The sequence below is a fragment of the Podarcis pityusensis genome, assembly GCF_964106645.2.
Source record: "Podarcis pityusensis genome assembly, chromosome: 12".
Taxonomy (NCBI): domain Eukaryota; kingdom Metazoa; phylum Chordata; class Lepidosauria; order Squamata; family Lacertidae; genus Podarcis; species Podarcis pityusensis.
The window spans coordinates 37,669,460-37,688,201 of record NC_138037.1 but is presented as its reverse complement, the minus strand read 5'-3'; the positions used below and the strand labels follow the sequence as shown (position 1 = coordinate 37,688,201).

General features: G+C 41.9%; 1 protein-coding gene across 8 annotated transcripts in view; it reads right to left on the bottom strand.

Annotated features, from left to right (window-relative positions):
- CREB5 (cAMP responsive element binding protein 5) overlaps nucleotides 1-18,742 on the bottom strand; it is a 263,319-nt gene that overhangs the window by 185,760 nt on the left and 58,817 nt on the right. For 4 of the 8 annotated variants that reach the window (XM_080974908.1, XM_080974906.1, XM_080974912.1 and 1 more), the window contains exons 2-4: nucleotides 16,321-16,451; nucleotides 13,241-13,312; nucleotides 11,484-11,577 (exon numbers count right to left, since the gene is read on the bottom strand). In XM_080974908.1, the coding sequence (XP_080831034.1) occupies nucleotides 11,484-11,577; nucleotides 13,241-13,294 (148 nt within the window). In that variant the 5' untranslated portion in view covers nucleotides 13,295-13,312; nucleotides 16,321-16,451. Of the gene's footprint in view, nucleotides 1-11,483; nucleotides 11,578-13,240; nucleotides 13,313-16,320; nucleotides 16,452-18,742 lie in introns of those variants that run through there. The other 4 variants (XM_080974909.1, XM_080974911.1, XM_080974910.1 and 1 more) reach the window with 4 other exon arrangements.

Sequence of the window (18,742 nt, the reverse complement as noted above, 5' to 3'; positions counted from 1 at the left end):
TATATATATAGTGCTTCCCAAATCCCTAAACTAAAATAAGCAAGGAGGCTATCCTTAAAAGATGGCGAAGAAAGCTGTATCCTTTATTTTTGTTTCTATTTCTTAATGTTTGTTCAGGTGTTACAAAGATCGAAACAAACACATGAGCAAAGGGAGCACTGTTTATGAGCATGTTAAACCTACCCTTCTCCACCCATTTCTACTGTCTTCTTCTCATGGAAGACAACTGTCTGAAATGCAGAAACTTCTGCACTCATGGAAAATCAGGAAGCGTCCACAAGTTTAGGAGGCTTCCCCCTTCAGGCAGGCAGAAGCTGGAAGCAGTGGTGGTTGGTGACCCCATTGGGACTGGCAGGGAAGCCAGGAGCAGTCATGACCTATGACAGGCAGAGCCAACTAATTCACCATCCTCTTCTCTGCTCATTTCTACAAGGATAAAACTGAGACTAAGGAGGAAGAAGCAGACAAGGCAGGTCCACCCACTGGTCTTGTAAGTACGTACGAAGGCCGGGGGTGGGGTGGGGTGGGGGGCTTGGAAGAATCAATGCTAAGGCTGGTGAGGCAGTGTCCTATTTGTCCTAATGAACCGGCCTCCATAGGTTGGAAGGCAACCTAAGTGGCAGGGAAGGATGAGGTGGAGCTAGCACACTCTACAGCAGCCTTTCTCAACTTTGGGTCCCCATATGTTGGGGACCCAAACTCCCATCATCCCTAGCTAGCAGGATCAACGGTCAGGGATGATGGGAGTTGTAGTCCAACAACATCTGGGGAACCAAGGTTGAGAAAGGCTGTTCTACATACTTTCTGTACACACACACTTATATGTTTACTCATCTCTCTCTCTCTCTCTCTCTCTCTCTCTCTCACACACACACACACACACACTAGCACATAGGGTGTTTTACACTGGAGAAAGGAGCATTAGAAGAAAGGATTCAACATTCTCTCAAACCACTGCATCCTGGCTCTCCAAAGCAGTGCTGTGGGGCTGTACTTAGCAAATATAGCATGGGAAATAAGAGCAGGAGCAGCTAGGTTAGGTTTATGTCACATGGGTGACTTTTTGTTCTGTGTGTGCATAGCATTCTGGAGAAGAAAAGTGTTTGCATCTTTCCTACCATAACTACCGTATTTTCCCGTGTATAAGGCTAGGTTTTCCCCCTTAAAAATAATGTCCAAAATTAGGGGGTGTCTTATACATAGATAGTGCTGAGGGTGGATTTTCTTAAATCTGAGTCCCCCAAAATAGGGGCCGTCTTATACATGGCCATCCATCAGCATATAGAGCTGAGTGTCGTCAGCATATTAGTGACAGCCCAGCCCAAAGCTCTGGACAATCTGGACAAGGGGGCGCAGAAAGATGTTAAAAAGCATCGGGGAGAGGATTGCGCCCTGAGGCACTCCATACACCAAGGAGTGGCGCGACGACATCTCCCTCCCTAGCGCCACCCTCTGTCCCCGACCAGAGATAAAAGAGCACAGCCATTTACGGGCTATGCCCTGTATCCCCACGTTGGTGTGTTAGTCTATTAAACTAAGGAACTGGTGAAATAGAGGAGGATGAACAAATGTTAAAACCACAATTTTTAAAAAAATAATAATAATAAAATTTATATAGAGAATGACAGCTTGCCAGTGAGAGTCCATAAGTGCCAATGAACCTCCTGCAATACCTACATATCTCCTTTTCTTATGCCCAGTTTGCTCTTAATGTGTGTGAAGCCAATGCAACTTGATCAGTTAGGCTAATTTATCTGGGACCACTGTAACCAATAAAATATCACACCCTCTGCCGGCTATTCATTCAGCTGCTCTAGTATTTTTAATGAACATTAAAGAACAAAAGGAGCTGATTGCAGCAATAGTGTGTGTGGGGGGGGTTCATTCTACGTTCTGAGTTATATGAGCAATTTTGTCCTGAACGAAAGAGTGTTGTACAATGTTTAACACCACCAAAGGCTTTCAGGAAACACCTATGGCTGTAGATTGTTTGAGTGGTCCCAGAGCCTTTTATAGAAAACAAGAGATTTTCCTATTTTTATAGAAAACAAGAGATTTGTTTGTAAAGAATAGCACAATATTATATGCATATATTAAAAAGTGAACCACAGCATGCAACATTTTTCAAGACGGACTCTAACTTAAAGATGTTTGCTTCTATGAAGGAACTCTAAGCTTAACGGATCCTTAGAAAGCGGAAAGGAACTGTATTATTTCAATCATACATCAGACTTGTTAAACAAAATATGGGTTTTTAAATATTATTTGTCAGACCATTTTTTAAAAATGGTATTGCTTAGCAATAACAAACAGCTTCAGAGAATAGCTATAGATTTTCTTCTTCTTCTTCTTTTTAAAAAAATCAAAGTCTTTCAAACTAAACCATAACAAATGTGATTAATCTACAGTGTGGATATGTGACAAGCAGAGATCCAAAGGGTGTAATTTGATGCCTGATATTTAACAAAACTGTTTAGTCTGCTGTACATTTAATAACAGGAATTTGGCTTGTTCAGCTGGAGCGCTTCAGTGAAGTTATATATTAGCCATGTTTTACTTCCATGCAATGATAACAAAATCAGAGAACTAGGAGCAATACGAGTGCTGAAACAAAGGCTGCCTATCACACCACAGAGGGGTTCAGATCTCTCTCACTTTCTTTTCCTTTTTTATTTTGACAAAGTTTTTATTTCCACCGACTTGTCACATCATTACTCAAGTGTATTAGACAATCTGTGTCCCGGGCAGCTGGTGGGTTGTGGGGGGTTGCCTTAATACCCCAGAAAACATGAGCATAGAAGGATTAGATTGCATGTAGCAGAATTGCCTTACTGCACAGTTAACCAAAAACACACTAAAACCCATGGCCAACTTGAATGAACTTTATTTTTACCTGTTGTTTACAATCATGATCTTACGGGATTAAGGCCCTGACAGTGCCAGTTGAAGGGGTGTGTAATATGTATTTGCATTTAACATTTCTGGAATGTTTTATACTGCTGTGGGTGGATAACACGGTCCCAGCTGAAAGAGAAAGTTTCTACTCATCAAGCTAAGCATCTGAAGACTCCTCAGCTGTGCACCAGATTGATCACTGAGCATGAAGGCTGACATTGTCTTGTCATCTTGTTTCCTAGCAGGGTAACCTTATTCAGAGATAGGGAACCTTTTGCCCTCCATATACCGATGGACTACAACTCCCATTATCCCTGACCGCTGGTCATGTTGGTGCTCACCAGGTTTCCTATTCCTAAGCTAAATAGTCCCAGGAACCCAAAGTAAAGGTAAAGGTAAAGGGACCCATGACCATTAGGTCCAGTCGTGACCGACTCTGGGGTTGTGGCGCTTATCTCGCTTTATTGGCCGAGGGAGCCGGCGTACAGCTTCCGGGTCATGTGGCCAGCATGACTAAGCCGCTTCTGGCGAACCAGAGCAGCGCACGGAAACGCCGTTTACCTTCCCGCCGAAGCGGTACCTATTTAGCTACTTGCACTTTGACGTGCTTTCGAACTGCTAGGTTGGCAGGAGCAGGGACCGAGCAATGGGAGCTCAGCCCGTCATTGCGGGGATTCAAACCGCCGACCTTCTGATCAGCAAGTCCTAGGCTCTGTGGTTTAACCCACAGCGCCACCCGCGTCCCAGGAACCCAAAGTACTAAGGATATAATTGTCATGGTGATGCTACCAAAACAAGAACAAAACCACCAGCCTGTTAGTAGAAGGCATTCTATGAGCCATCATCACATGGAATTTGGGTAACCGGTGACGAGTTTTCATGTCACTGGTTGCAACTGGTAGTGCCAAGGCCATTTACAATTTGATAGCCCCAATCCTTGTGGTTAATGCTTCCAAGCTAGACAGACGATGGGAGGCCCTGACTAAATCAATGTTTTTTACCTTCTGGTCCCTAGCACAACTTCTGATCTACAACCCACCTACGCTCGAAGTCTATTAGGCACTCACTCTTCTAAGCTGAAACAAAGGCAAAGGACTCTGTGACAATCTCCCCTGCAGAGTCAACAGTAGGAGTAGGTTTGGCATGGCACTTTCCTTTACAATGCAGTTCTGCTGCAGAAGCCAAGACACAGGGAAATGGTTATGAACCATTGAAGTGCCTAAAGGAAAGCTTCTGCCAGAGCTATTATTCACACGGAGTGGAAGAGCCCTTAAGCCCTTTTTGAGGGGCTTGGCTCATGTGGGAGTTCCAGGCTATGGCAAAGGCATGGCCGTAGGAAGCAGGATTCTGGCACTGGGGGCACCCATATGTTTTGGACTACAACTCCCATCAACTTCACTCAAGTCCAACGGTCAAGGTTAATGTGAATTGTAGCTTGAATCTTCTAGAAGTCTGAGGGAAAGCTGCTCTATCCCAGCCAGATGGGCGGAGCATAAATATTATTATTATTGTTGTTGTTGTTGTTGTTGTTGTTGTTGTTGTATTTTCATAGAAGAGTACATACCTGTTTGCCATGATTTTGTAAAGAAAAATCCCCCTTTTTTTGTTTGAAACTGCTTTTCACTGGTTTCTTGCTGTTCACTTCTCCCAGTATCTGATCTTAATGCATATTACTGGGAGCAGGGTGTGTGTGGAATAAACTGCTCCCTGGTAAGAACATGGCTAATGTATGAAATAAGTAAGGGGTGGGTGGGGGAATTTAATGAAGTTTAAGCATACTGCACCTGGGTTTGCTATGGGGCAACTATGGCTACGATTCTTTTCAAATGCAGATGACATGAAATCACTTTGCCAAAAAAACAAGGAAGGTAGGGGGGTGGAAAAGATGAATGCCTGATGGGAAAGCATGTCTAAAGGGGAAAGTCTCTCCCACTCATATATCATTTCTCTTTTTCATTAGAAAATCTTAGAATAAACCATCTAACTTTAAGGAATTTAGATTTCCTGAGGGGCTAGGTGGGTGATGAAAAAGGTTTTTTTTTCCCCTGACAGCATCTCTGTCAGAGCAAAAACTAATGAGATGAGTGTAGAAAAAAAAATAGATGCATCCTAAATTACACACTGACTAACCTGATGTTAAACTAGATCAAGCAAATACTGTACTGTACAATCCCACAGGGATGACCTGGTTCAGTGTAATTGGCTTATTCCTCACTCAGAACACACTTTATATATATATACACACACACACACACACACACACAGTGGTACCTCGGGTTACATACGCTTCAGGTTACATACGCTTCAGGTTACAGACTCCGCTAACCCGGAAATATTACCTCGGGTTAAGAACTTTGCTTCAGGTTGAGAACGGAAATCGTGCTCCGGCAGCGGGAGGCCCCATTAGCTAAAGTGGAGCTTCAGGTTAAGAACAGTTTCAGGTTAAGAACGGACCTCCGGAACAAATTAAGTACTTAACCCGAGGTACCACTGTATGTATACACACACACACACACACACACACACACATAGACACACACAGTGTAAAACTAAACATGTTTATTTGGAAGAAAGTTCCAGAGGCCAATGGGATCAGTCCCAGTAGGTGTCTAAGAATACAGCCTAAATTTTAAGCCTATTTAGGTAGTGGGGGTCGGGGACTGGGTAAGTCCTCTGATTGGGGCTGTGACTGCCATCATTTAAAAAGGTTGACCTATAGGAAAAGGCCATGGTGCTGGAAGAAAGGGTGAAGAGATATTGCTACTCTTCCTTTGAGCTGCTTGCACCATTCATGCTCCAGTCCTGATTTGTGCTAGTTTGGGTCTTATCCAATGCTGTAGGCTAAGCTTACTGATCACTCAGCAATGGCTCGATGCATAACTAACAAACAAGATTAGAGCTGAACTTGGAGGGGAAAAAATATCCTCAAGCAAACTGTCATAGTTCAAATGTGTTTTTGCAAAAATTCTCCTAGTTTGACTTTTGTCCAACAATTCCAATTATATTTAATGTGAGGATTTTAGATAAAAACAAAGCATAAAATTACTGAGTATGGTGCCATTATTGCTTTTTTAAAAAATCATCGAGATGTGTGATTTTTAAAAAAATATATATCGTAAGAACTGTATTGCTGTATTGTTTTTAACACTCGATTGGGAGCCGCCCAGAGTGGCTGGGGAAACTCAGCCAGATGGGCGGAGTATAAATAATAAATTATTATTATTATTATTATTATTATTATTATAGCACATAAGAAGACGGTGGAACGGTCTCCCTTGGGAGGTTGTAGACTCTCCTTCCTGGGAGGTTTTTAAACAGAAGTTGGTGGCCATCTGTCATGGATGCTTTAGCTGAGATTCCTGCATTCCAGGGGGTTAGACTAGATGACCCATGGGGTCCTTTCCAACTCTACAATTCTATTGTTCTATGACTGCTGGGTCAGACCAAATGTCTGTCTACTCCAGCACCCTGTTCTTACCGTGGCCAACCAGCAGCCCACAAACAGGGCATAAAGGCAACAGCATTCTTTCCACTTGCAATTCTCAGTAACATAGAGTTAAAACATGCCATCATGACTAGCAGCTGTTGATAGCCTTATGCTCTATGGATCTGTCAAATCTCCCTTTAAAGCAGCGGTTCTCAACCTGTGGGTCCCCAGGTGTTGTTGGACTACAACTCCCATCATCCCTGAGCTCTGGCCTTGCTAGCTAGGGATGATGGGAGTTGTAGTCCAACAACATTTGGGGACCCACAGGTTGAGAAAGGCTGCTTTAAAGACATCCAAGTTGGTGGCCCTCATCTGGTCACAAAATCCGTAGTTTAGCCATGTGCTTTGTGAAGAAGTGCACGTCCTTTTGTTTGTCCGAATCTTCCACCGTTCATCTTCAATCAATGGCCTGGGTTCTAGCATCATGAGAGGGAGAAGATATTTTTTCTGTCCCTCAGAGTCAAATGTCAGAAGCCAAACTTGAAATTTAAAAAAATTGTATCCTGGAATTATTGAAATTTTAAATTGCACTCAATTTTGTGAAAGCTTTAAAATTGTGGAAAGAAATGTGACTGGTATGGGGACTGTTGCCATAGTACTACAGTGTGAGAGACACTGTTAGTGGCCAGAATGATCTCCTCCGCATCCAATGGGCGACTCTCTACCAGCTCACACTTACAAACCTAGCCTTTGTGTTGTTTAAATAAATGGAAAGTACCTCATTTAGCATTGCATAAAACAGGTGCCCTATGGGATAAATGCATTAAGACATTATACCTATCGCAATTACATTTCCGTCTTCTGATGTGTATTCACCCGTGGCATTTTGGCAATACACTTGCAGCCTTTATTTTACATTTAGAGGAGGTGATTCCCTAAATGGGATGAGCAATCTGAATCATCTCCCTGAAGCCAATCCTGTAACATGTACTTCACCTCATCCTCCCTTACTTTGAATAACTTTGTACAAATGCGGCACCCAGGAAAAAGAAATCCATCAGGCGAAGTGAGAAAACACAGAACCAGCAGAAAGGAATACAAGAGGGAAAACATACAAAAGATCCCTTTATAATTCAGCGGATGAGCCTCAATCCAACTCAGGAAGGGCAGTGTGAGAGTCTGCGAAAACTGTTATCCCACTCCAGACTTCTTCCCAAACTCTGCTGAATTATTCTGTGAGTGTTAATGATTTTTAAAAGCCACTGACATGGCTCAGAGATTACATACTGTCTGCAGTATAAACAGTTATACAGAGTGTTTCAAGGACTTTTATTGCTTCTGGTTCCAAGCTTTCCCCTCTGCTAGTTAGGGTTTTGTGTGTTGTTGTTTTTTTACAAGTGTCTTTGTAACTATGCAAAATGTTCACAGATGTGCTCTTGAGGACAGTCTCCACCCCTGCCAGTTCCCCCAGAGATTCTCTTTTCACCTCAGAAAACTCCTCTCTCCACAGGACTTAAAGGAATTCCTGTGCAGCAGGTGCTAGGGATGGCAAGTTGACTCTGAAGGGGTTCCATCCACACCATGTATCTCAACAACATTGTTTTCCTCAAATAATCGCGGGAACTGTAGTTTGTTAAGGGTGCTGTGAATTGTACTTTTGTGAGGGAGTGACATACAATTCCCAGAATTCTTTGGGGGAAGCCATGGCCATTAAAGTGGAATAAAGGTGCTTTAAATGTCTGGTGTGAAGTGTGCACTAAAATGTCTACCTAGAAGCAGCTTTCAACATTCTCAGTGGTCTGATTCCACACTTCTAGTTCAAGGTTAGACCCAAGGAAGAAAGAACCAGAGCTCTTTACAAACAAACGTTGACATTGGGAAGTTGGAAAAGCTGGGGCAGCCATGAGCCTCAACACCTTGTTTCCTTTAGCCCTATTTGGGTATTCCATCACACCTTTAAGAACTGTACAGAGGAGGAGAGCAGGGCCAATTACCCACTACAGTGGTGCCCCGCAAGACGAATGCCTCGCAAGACGGAAAACCCGCTAGACGAAAGGGTTTTCCGTTTTTGAGTTGCTTCGCAGGACGAATTTCCCTATGGGCTTGCTTCGCAAGACGAAAATGTCTTGCGAGTCTAGAGATTTTTTTTTCGCTTTCCCCCCCCCCCCTTTATCTAATCTGCTAAGCCTTTAATAGCCTTTAATAGCCTTTTAGCAGCTAATCCCCTAAGCCTTTAAGCCTTTAATAGCCGCTAAACCGCTAATAGCGCTAATCCGTTAAGCTGCTAATAGGGTTGCTTCGCAAGACGAAAAAACCGCTAGACGAAGACTCTCGCGGAACGGATTAATTTCGTCTTGCGAGGCACCACTGTATTGTATCCTGCTATAATAATAATAATAATAATAATAATAATAATAATAATAATAATTTATTATTTATACCCCACCCATCTGGCTGGGTTTCCCCAGCCACTCTGGGCGACTTCTAACAAAACACTAAAATACAATAACCTATTAAACATTAAAGGCTTCTCTAAACAGGGCTGCCTTCAGATGTCTTCTAAGAGTTTGGTAGTTATTTTTCTCTTTGACATCTGGTGGGAGGGTGTTCCACAGGGCGGGTGCCACTACCAAGAAGGCCCTCTGCTTGGTTCCCTGTAACTTGGCTTCTCACAGCGAGGCCCTTGGAGCTGGACCTCAGCCACCATGCTTTGGGAGGGGGGGTTATATATTGAGGGAGTGCCTGCTGTATACAAGTAGCATCCCTTGTAAGAAGAGCCCTACCAAAGAGTCAAAGGCTGCTCATCTTGTCCACCTAGTTCTTCTTTATCTCCACTACAATGGATACACAAAACTCCCCCTGAACTCCTTCTGATTACTCCAAGTTGCACAATGAAACTGTCATAGAATCATAGAATTGTAGAGTTGGAAGGGACCGCGAGGATCATCTAGTCCAATTTCATGCAATGCAGGAACTTGCAGCTGTCCTGTATGGGGATTGAATCTGCAACCTTGGCGTTATCAGCACCATGATCTAACCAGCTAAGCTCTCCAGAATTAGCCAGTCTATAAGCTTAAAAATTCTTAACTGACTTGTACAGTCATACCTCGGGTTGCGAATGCTGCGGTTTGCGTGTTTTCGGGTTACGGACCATGCTGAACCCGGAAGTACTGGAACGGGATATTTCTGGGTTTTGGCGCTTTGCGCATGCGCAGAAGCACCGAATCACATCTCGTGCATGCACAGATGCGGCGCTGCGGGTTGTGAACGTGCCTTCCTCACTGATCATGTTCGCAACCCAAGGTTCCACTGTAATCTAACTGTACCACTGAGGGCTAGGAAGGTGGGAGGATGGGGAATATGGGAAGTTTCTTTTTTGTTATTACGTCTTATTTATTGTTTTCATTTTTAGCTTCGTAAAATTATAAAAGCCAATAAAAATATATGTTTTTTAAAATAAAAAGAACCTCTGCTTCTCATACAAAAAATGGGGAAAGGCAATTAGAGACAGCTGTAACATAAGAAGACCCCTTTTGGATGAGAACAAAGTTTGGTATCCCGTTTTCCACAGTGATCAACCAGATTTCTATGGGTAGACCAGTCCACTCTTACTGACCTTTTGCAGCAATTGGTACCCAAAGGCATGTTGTTTTCTCTAATCTTGAAGGTTTTATTTAACCACAATGACTATCAACCATAAAAAGCCTTATCCTCCACAAATTTTGCCTAACTGCCTTTTAATGTTCTCCAAGTTATTGGCCATCACCTGATTTTGAATAACTTAACCACACTCTATGTTGCAGAAGAAGCACTTTCTTTCATTGTTCTGACTCTCCCACATGGTGCAAGCTATATATATTGCTCAATTGCACATAGTTTGTTTCTGACTTTTTGTTTGTTTGATAACATATCTGCAAAGGTTGGAAAATTAGAAAGTGGAGAAAACAGCACAATTTCCCGTATTTATTTCTCTTGGAGGATGAAGCATGTATGGCAAAGGCACCTTTGTGCAAAAAAAAACAAACCAAAAAAAAACAACAACAAGGAAAATAGTTCAGGCTTCTTCCTCACTGTGCCAGTTTGTGCTGTCAAAGAACAAAACACTGGAAGAAACAACACACAACTAAGCATCACAGGGCAACAGCAACACTTTCGACTCACCACAGTACTCATCAAACAGGACTGTGCCTATTTAATTTATCATACACTCAGTTGGGGAAATGTGAATTGGCTGTGGTCTGTCTTTTGCATCTTGAGAGCATAATTGAACAACGAAATGAACATAAGCCCATTTACCATCGAAGGTGTTACAGCATTGTGGGCCAGCGCCCCTCATTGTGATCCAGCACTGAGTCCTGAACATTGGGGCTAATCTGCCTCGCCTGCTGGAGCCTCAAATTCAAGCCTGCTTGTGCAATTGACCAATAGCAGGCAGGCTGGAAGGTGGGCCTTTCCCAAGGGGCGGGCCTAACGGAGCAGAAAGCTTCCCTTGGGTCCGTTCCTGGGGAATAAAAAATAGCACACCCTGGCCTTGGCACCCAGTTATTCACCAGATCTCCCACTCTCCCTCCCTCTGTATATTGGTTTTCTTGTTTGTGCTTGACCTTGCTATGGACCTCGTTGGCTGCCATCTTCAAGGCCAAGCAGGAATTTTTTTCCATCTGACCAATTGGCTTGTTTGGCAGTTTTGCCTACCTCATAGCAATCATTACAACTTGGCAGTTCAGGTAAGCCTTGGTTGGAAGGGAGGTCGTAGCCTCTGCCAGCACCTCCGAGGGAAACAGTATCCCGTTAAAGGGATCCAAGAGGAATTGCTTCCATCCTGATGCCCAGCTGGGAGCTAGGACCAAATCACTCCTCAAGACAGCGACCTCTCAGGGGCATTCCTATTTGACGTAGGTCATAGGATGGCCCTGCTCTCAGGTTGACCCAGGTGGTTCCAGAAGTCAATGGTTATACCCAATGCCTATGCCAAACCTCTGACACCCGTAATCAGTAAAGTTGTAGCCTTATTTGACCCAAATTCTAATGTGTCTTGTCTGCTTATTCCTGGTAGATGGGGCAATGGGGTGGGGTGGGGAGCCTTGGCACGAAACTAATGTTTATCCTTATCCGCATCAGAATTGACAACCGATTGCCTTTCCTACTCCTATCTTCTTACCTGATAACATGTTATCTGTTTTCAGTGAAGGAAACTTCAAAGTCATTTCATGTTTGTGCCTGTGAATCATCAGGTGATCCTCTGTTGGAAAACGCTGCCAAGCAAACACAAAAGGAAGGAAAGATTTCGTTTCTGAATATATGTCTGGCAAAGGACATTACTTTTGTTCTTAAGGTAACTGGTTCAGGCATTACGACAACATGGTAAGGATGTGGGAAGGGGTGGACTCCAATGATGCAATGAGTAAAATTAATCTTTACCCATCATTTAAGAGAACCTATTTTCTATAAGGATAAAGGCACATGCAAATGTATTTCTCTAGCGGTGGTTGCTTTGGTGGTTAGCGGATTTTTTGGTTCTCCCTCCCCTTTTTCTATACTTTTCAAGGTGTGCTCAGACAATAGTCTATAGATATCATCATAAATATTAATAGTAGTATTTCAGTGTTGGTATCAAAGCAGCCGAAACGCCACCATCAATGCACATACAACCCATGGGAATGCCAAAGTTTGCCATAATAATTGTAAGGCCATGGAGAATCCTAAGGGGAAGGAAAAGCCCAAAACAGCTCAATTAATATTAGAATGCAGATTATTTTGGGAAACCAGATTATGACTCCACACTGTAACATGTTGTTTCAGGAGCCACTTGTTATTACTGCGCAAGAAGTCCCGAAAGGGCTGGAGTTATTTTATTTTATTTTTCTTATTTATCAAAAGGTTTGCTCTGCTTTTCACTTCATCTGGGTCTCAAAGCAGTTTACAGAGAATAAAAACATACACAAAATGTAAAGCATATATTCACTGGACTAGTGACAGCTGTATAGCTTAGCTACATAATTGTGTTACGTGCCTTTTTTAATTTATTATTTCTATCTTGCCCTTCCTCCCACAGGAACTTTGGGGTGGTGGTAAAAGGTAAAGGGACCCCTGACCATTAGGCCCAGTCGCGGACAACTCTGGGGTTGCAGCGCTCATCTCACTTTATTGGCCGAGATAGCTGGCGTACAGCTTCTGGGTCATGTGGCCAGCATGTCTAAGATGCTTCTGGCAAACCACAGCAGTACACGGAAACACCATTTACCTTCCTGCTGGAGCAGTACCTATTTATCTACTTGCACTTTGATGTGCTTTCGAACTGCTAGGTTGGCAGGAGCAGGGACCAAGCAATGGGAGCTCACCCCATTGTGGGGATTCGAACCGCCGACCTTCTGATCGGCAAGCCCTAGGCTCTGTGGTTTAACCCACAGTGCCACAGGATAGTTGAATGGTGCTACAGCATCCTAAATATAGTTTCTATCAGTGGTTCCCAATTAGCTAAGTACTGAGGACCTCCTGTTTTTCAAAAGCCAAGCAATGGCTTTTGAAAATGTTGGAATCTCTGTGGTAGTTTTTGTTAGGTGAATGGTGTCACCATACCCTCCAACATGTCCCAGCACAAAACCAGGATGCGTGTCTTCTGGGCTGTACAACTCCATGAGCATGGTCCCCCAAAATGAGATGCCTTGGACAGTTGATGGGTATGTGCCACGGACTCCCTGGGTGGGTTAGGCGGACCCCCAGAGGCCCGCAGGCCACCAATTGGGAACCACTGGTTTATACAATTACACCACCATCTAAAACAAAATATCCAAGCAACATCAAACAGCCTTTAAAAATCCGTAATAAATGTATAAAAGACCAGATACATGTTAATACACCAGAAGATGTTATGATACAACTATAGACTTGGTTTGTATTCTTAGCCATTCAACTCACCTGTGAGCAGCCTGGGGCACTGCAGACAAAAGGCCTCTCCTGTTCCAAATTCATCTTTGATTCCTCATGAATCTACATGTTAAAAGGAAAGGAGGGAAAGGGAACCCCTAAAACTTCAGAAAACACAGAAAGTATTGTTGCCTGGGCCCCCATAAAAAAACATCCACAACACACAGAAACTTTACCACCCACCCTTAACTCCTAAAATCAAACTTCCTAGTGTCTGCTCATAAGTGCCCTTCCAGAGCATATTTGTGCACTTAGAACGAAGATAGAATTATCCTGTCAGAGGAAGTTTCTATCTGGAGAAAAATTATTCTCAGTGTTATTATTAGATAATACTACCAATGCTATTCAGAAATATCACAAATTAAATACTGTATACCTTTTTACCTTTGCCTCTTCTAGTGATTATCACTTCAAACATAATGCTTAAGAGCCTTTTCTAAGACTCTGAAGTGATTATCTTGAGCAGTGATTAAGTATTAAGAAGATAAGGTTAAATATTATTTATTGATGTATTTATTAAACTTATATTCTGCACCTTCCTCCAAATGAGCCCAGGATGGCGATCATCAAACAATACAATGAAAACCTCTAAAAACAGTTCTAAAGAAACAGCTGCTATAAAACAATTTAAAAACAACCTTCTAAAAAGAAAGTTTAAAACTCCTAAAATCCGTTAGGTATTCTTTAACTAATAATCAAATGCATGAGTAAACAGGAATCTTTTAAAATTTCTCCTAAAAGTTAATACTGAAGGAAATGGAAGCACTTCACAAGGGAGGGCACTGCAAAAGTTGGGGACCACCACCAAGAAGGCCCTGCTGTGGGTCACCACCAACCACCAACTGAGCCTCCTTTGCTGATCATAGGGCTGAAGTTGGTTGATATTGGGGAAAGCACTCTTTTAGATTTGATCCATTCCAATATAGGATTGGATCCACAGGCACTTCCTCCATAACAGATCGAACCCTTGCTGTCCAAATAATGAGTTTAAGGAAATAACCTCTGAAGGTATACAAGAACCTTTTTGCATGAACAAATAAAGCATATATAATCCATCTGTTATCCTTTGCATGAATTTATTGAAAATAATGTTCCATCATTCTGCCCCCACATTGCGGATGAGGGGAGAAAACAGACTTTACACAACCTGACAACTGAGCCACTGCATTTCTCTCTCTTTCTTTTAATGTGTGGAAAGATGCAATGTGACTTCAGCACAGGAAGAAGGGGGAAGAGCTAAAAGAATCATTTGAAATTATTCCTCCCCCATGGCAATATTAAGAATATACTATATATTTGGAATGTTGAGCAGGAGCATTCTTTTTTTGGGGGGGGCAGGGTTTACATAAGCCTCAATTGGTTATATAATGGGAAACCAATACCCTAAATTGCAAATATCTGGATCCTGGTTGGAAAAACAGTTTTGACCATGTCACTCTGTGGAAAAACTCGCTTCAGTTCTGGAACATTCCTTGTGGAAAATGTAGTCCCAAGTTGCTTTCCATTGCTTTGCTACCTTCATCCATAAAATAGCAACTCATGCTTATTCAGTTTAGAACTTCCAATGAACTCGTTAGCAAGAAATTACATCCATTTCATCTACTGTATATCTCTGAGTCATTAAGATTCAATTTTACAGGGATATTTGTTAGCTTAAAAATCTGGAGATTCTGTCACATTATTGTCCCATTTTTGGGGACTGGCATTCTTGGTTGATATAGCAAACCTCTCACAAACTATGAAGCTGGTGAAAGTGTGGGAAGTTGATATTCCACTCCCATATTTCATTGCTGGCTGCTGTTGCGATAGTTTAAACAACTGTAGATTATATACATTTGGACTTCTCTAGTTATCAAGGCTATTGAACCTTATAAGTGACACCAGGAAGGTAGATCTGAAAATGGGTCACGTGATCATGTTTCATTGGCTTTTACCAATCATTGATTTGGAGGAGGAGGAGATTTCCAGTAGACTTGTGGAATCATAGAATTGTAGAGTTGGAAAGGACCCCCCAAGATTCATCTAGTCCAATGCCCTGCGACACAGTGTAGTACACACTGATGCTTGCAAATTGCAAGCTGTGTTTACTAGGGTGGCTATAATATTGTTTCCTTACACTGATAAACACATATGTCATCTGAAACAAACAAACTGCAGTGAGTCATTTCCAGGTTAGCAGCACAAGCTGGCCCTTGAGCAAACTACAGTGGCACCTTGGTTCTCAAACTTCATCCCTTCCGGAAGTCTGTTCCAAAACCAAAGCATTCCAAAACCAAGGCACGCTTTCCCATAGCAAAACAGATTAATTCGTTCCAAAAACAACCCCTAAAACAGCAATTTAACATGAATTTTACTATCTAATGAGACCTTTGATCCATACAATGAAAGCAATAATCAATGTACTGTACTATAAAATAAATAAAGACAGTATTGTAGATGATAAAAATTAAAATTATTGTTTTTTCTTACCTGCACTGATGATAGTCATTGTTTAGATGGGGGGCTTTTATCCATTTCCACAGTCACACAATCAATCAATCAGTAGCTGAACTGGGTTCCACACAGTCACAAAAACAAATTAACCAAAAAAATCTCAAAAACAAAAATGCAAAATAAATACCAAAAACAAAAGCGCCAAACTTAATCCATTCCGGAAGTCCGTTTGACTTCCGAAATGTTCGAAAACCAAGGCGCAGCTTCTGATTGGTGCAGGTGCCCCAGAAACAATAGCCGACAGCCATATCAGACGTTCGGTTTCTGAAAATTGTTCGAAAACCGGAACACTTACTTCTGGGTTTTCAACCAGTACTTCTGGTTGAGAATCAAGGTGTTTGAGAACCAAGGCATTTGAGAATCAAGGTACCACTGTATAGTGGTTTCTTTCTGAAATAGACTAATGCCATGCTTGCTTGCTTATATTACATTGGACAACTCTAATATGGATATGCATCAGGACGCCATAGAAATCTCTTACTTATCAGAAATTAATATTTCCAAAAATACCCTTTTTCATTTTGTGTTAATAAATCTTAAAAATGCTTCATATAAGTGAAAGGCTTTGAGAAACTTACACTTTACATTTATTAGAAGAAGGTACCACACTGTCCTGCTCACATTCTTCAACTCTGGGTCAAGAGGCAAACTTCAAGCGAAGAGTCTGTTGCTATTTCAACACAGGCCTTTATTGCTCTGCTGGTGCTATCTAAATAAGAGGGAAAAGCTGGTGAGAAAATTTTATGGCAACCCACAAACAATTGTCTTGGATCAAAAGAACTGTACGCAGCAGGGCAGTATTCAGTTGAAATATTACATAGAAACTAGAGGGAGAAATAAGGTGGGTCACAGCTCTCCTTTTCTTTCTTCCATTATAAAGTGGGATTTCCTTAGTCTTACTTTTTCCTCAGTGGAAGCTGACAACCGAACATATCTTAATCTGAATAAAACTACAGGATTATCTATGAATGTGGGACTAAATTTTCTGTAACATGTGAAACAGGCTCGGCCGCAATTTTCTGGAGCTTTAGCAATTTTAACACAAGAAGCAATTTTCAATGAAATTACGGAGACATTTTTATAAAAGAGGCAATATATACTTTTATAAAAAAGGCAATATATACTGAACAATCAGCAAAATTGCTAGTAAATAATGTACTGGCTGAGAATTGCAAAATAACCAAAGGAACTAGATGAGGTTGTCCACTGTCACCTTTATCGTTTATAATAGTTTTAGAAGTTTTGGTGCAAAGAAGAAGATGTAATCAAGAAATTAAAGGAATAGGGGTGGGAGAGAGAAAATATAAATTAAAAGCTTTCGCAGATGATGTGGTGATATCTGTAGAAGAACCAACAGAGTCACTCCCGAAAGCACTAGAAGAGATAAAAAAAATTGGAGAAATAGCAGGTCTTAAAATGAATAAAGATAAAAACAAACTCCTGGTAAAAAAAAATTCTGGTAGGGAAAATGGGGACATTCCAGCATCAAATCAGAAGCCATGATGGCTTTCGTAATTCCAGGAATGCCCCTGGGAAATCAGGACATTTGGAGGATATGATAGCAGCAGCTGCATCTGAAGTGCTGCTCACGGGTCAACAGTTTGGGGTACTAAGAAATCAAAGGCTGGCCTTGGAGAATCACCCAGGACAGCACTTTGCTTTGTACAAAGCAGAACTTTTGCAGCTAGTGCAGCAGTAAGTAGAATGAACTTTCCCTCCTCAACCCGCCTCGACATAGATGTTTCTGCTGCTCAGGAACATGAGGCGAAGTAAAGCTGGCTGGTACAGATGCTACAGGAAGACCAAAGGAACAGGTCATGGTGGAAGACCAGCTTGTATAACAGGAAAACAGGGTGGAATTCAGACTTTGCAGAGGGAGCACTTTGCAAACATTTTCATCCCTTGTGAAATTAGCCCACCCTTTCAGGATTCTTTGTGTCAGATCTCATTAAAAAGAATTCAGCACAGGACTATACAAAAGAGACAGCAGACCAAAGAGTTCAAAGATCAAGTACAGATAGGGTTGAGACCGTGCAGAATGATAATATCTCCACAAACCCTTAGTCCGCAGAAAGGATATCCCACTGAACTTAAGTAAGTGAAATTAGGGTTGTTGAGCGTTTTTCTTTTTCTCTCCCCCCCAAAAAAGTTGTTGAGCTAAAAAATGAGGTTTTGAGCTATTTTTAATTAAAGTCATCCAAATCTACACTACTGACATGGGCCATACGCCATGGTTTCCCCAGACATTTCAGCAATTTCCACCTGGACACTGTTTGCGAGGACTGAATGCTGGCTACATCCAGAAAATTCCGGACATATGGTATATAGTAAAATATATGGGAACTGACATCTTAATTTCAGAATCGAAACAATTGTACTTGTAATCATTATATGCCAGTTTTTGAAAGTATTAGCGTAGTTGTGCAAGTGAAAAGAAGCTTAGGATTTAATGTAGATGTTAACAACATCTTTCAAAATTCATTGCCCTGTAGTGACCAAGTAAAGCACGGTATTGGCAGCCTACATATGCTAGGAAGCCCATTGCATTGTTGAAGCCTGACACACTGATGAAATATCACTCACTCAGCACGAGGCAGAAAGATACATGGCATTCAGACTGAAAGAGTGTGGATAAAGATTGGCTGAAGACAGAACTGTGTTCACGTCAATATTGTTTAATGTGTATTCTCTAATGGGTAATTCACATAGCTATGGAGAGGGAGTGCATTCTGACTTTTCTATAATCTTCACAAACTGCTTGTGTGACTGTGATAAGCTGCATATATGTATACATACCGTATTTTTCGCTCTATAAGACACACTTTTTCCCTCCTAAAAAGTAAGGGAAATGTGTGTGCGTCTTATGGAGCGAATGCAGTCTGTGCAGCTATCCCAGAAGTCAGAACAGCAAGAGGGATTGCTGCGCTCCCTCTAGCTGTTCTAGCTTCTGGCTCAGCTGTGTGAAGCCTCTTCAGGGCAGTGGGAGCCTTCATCCCGCTG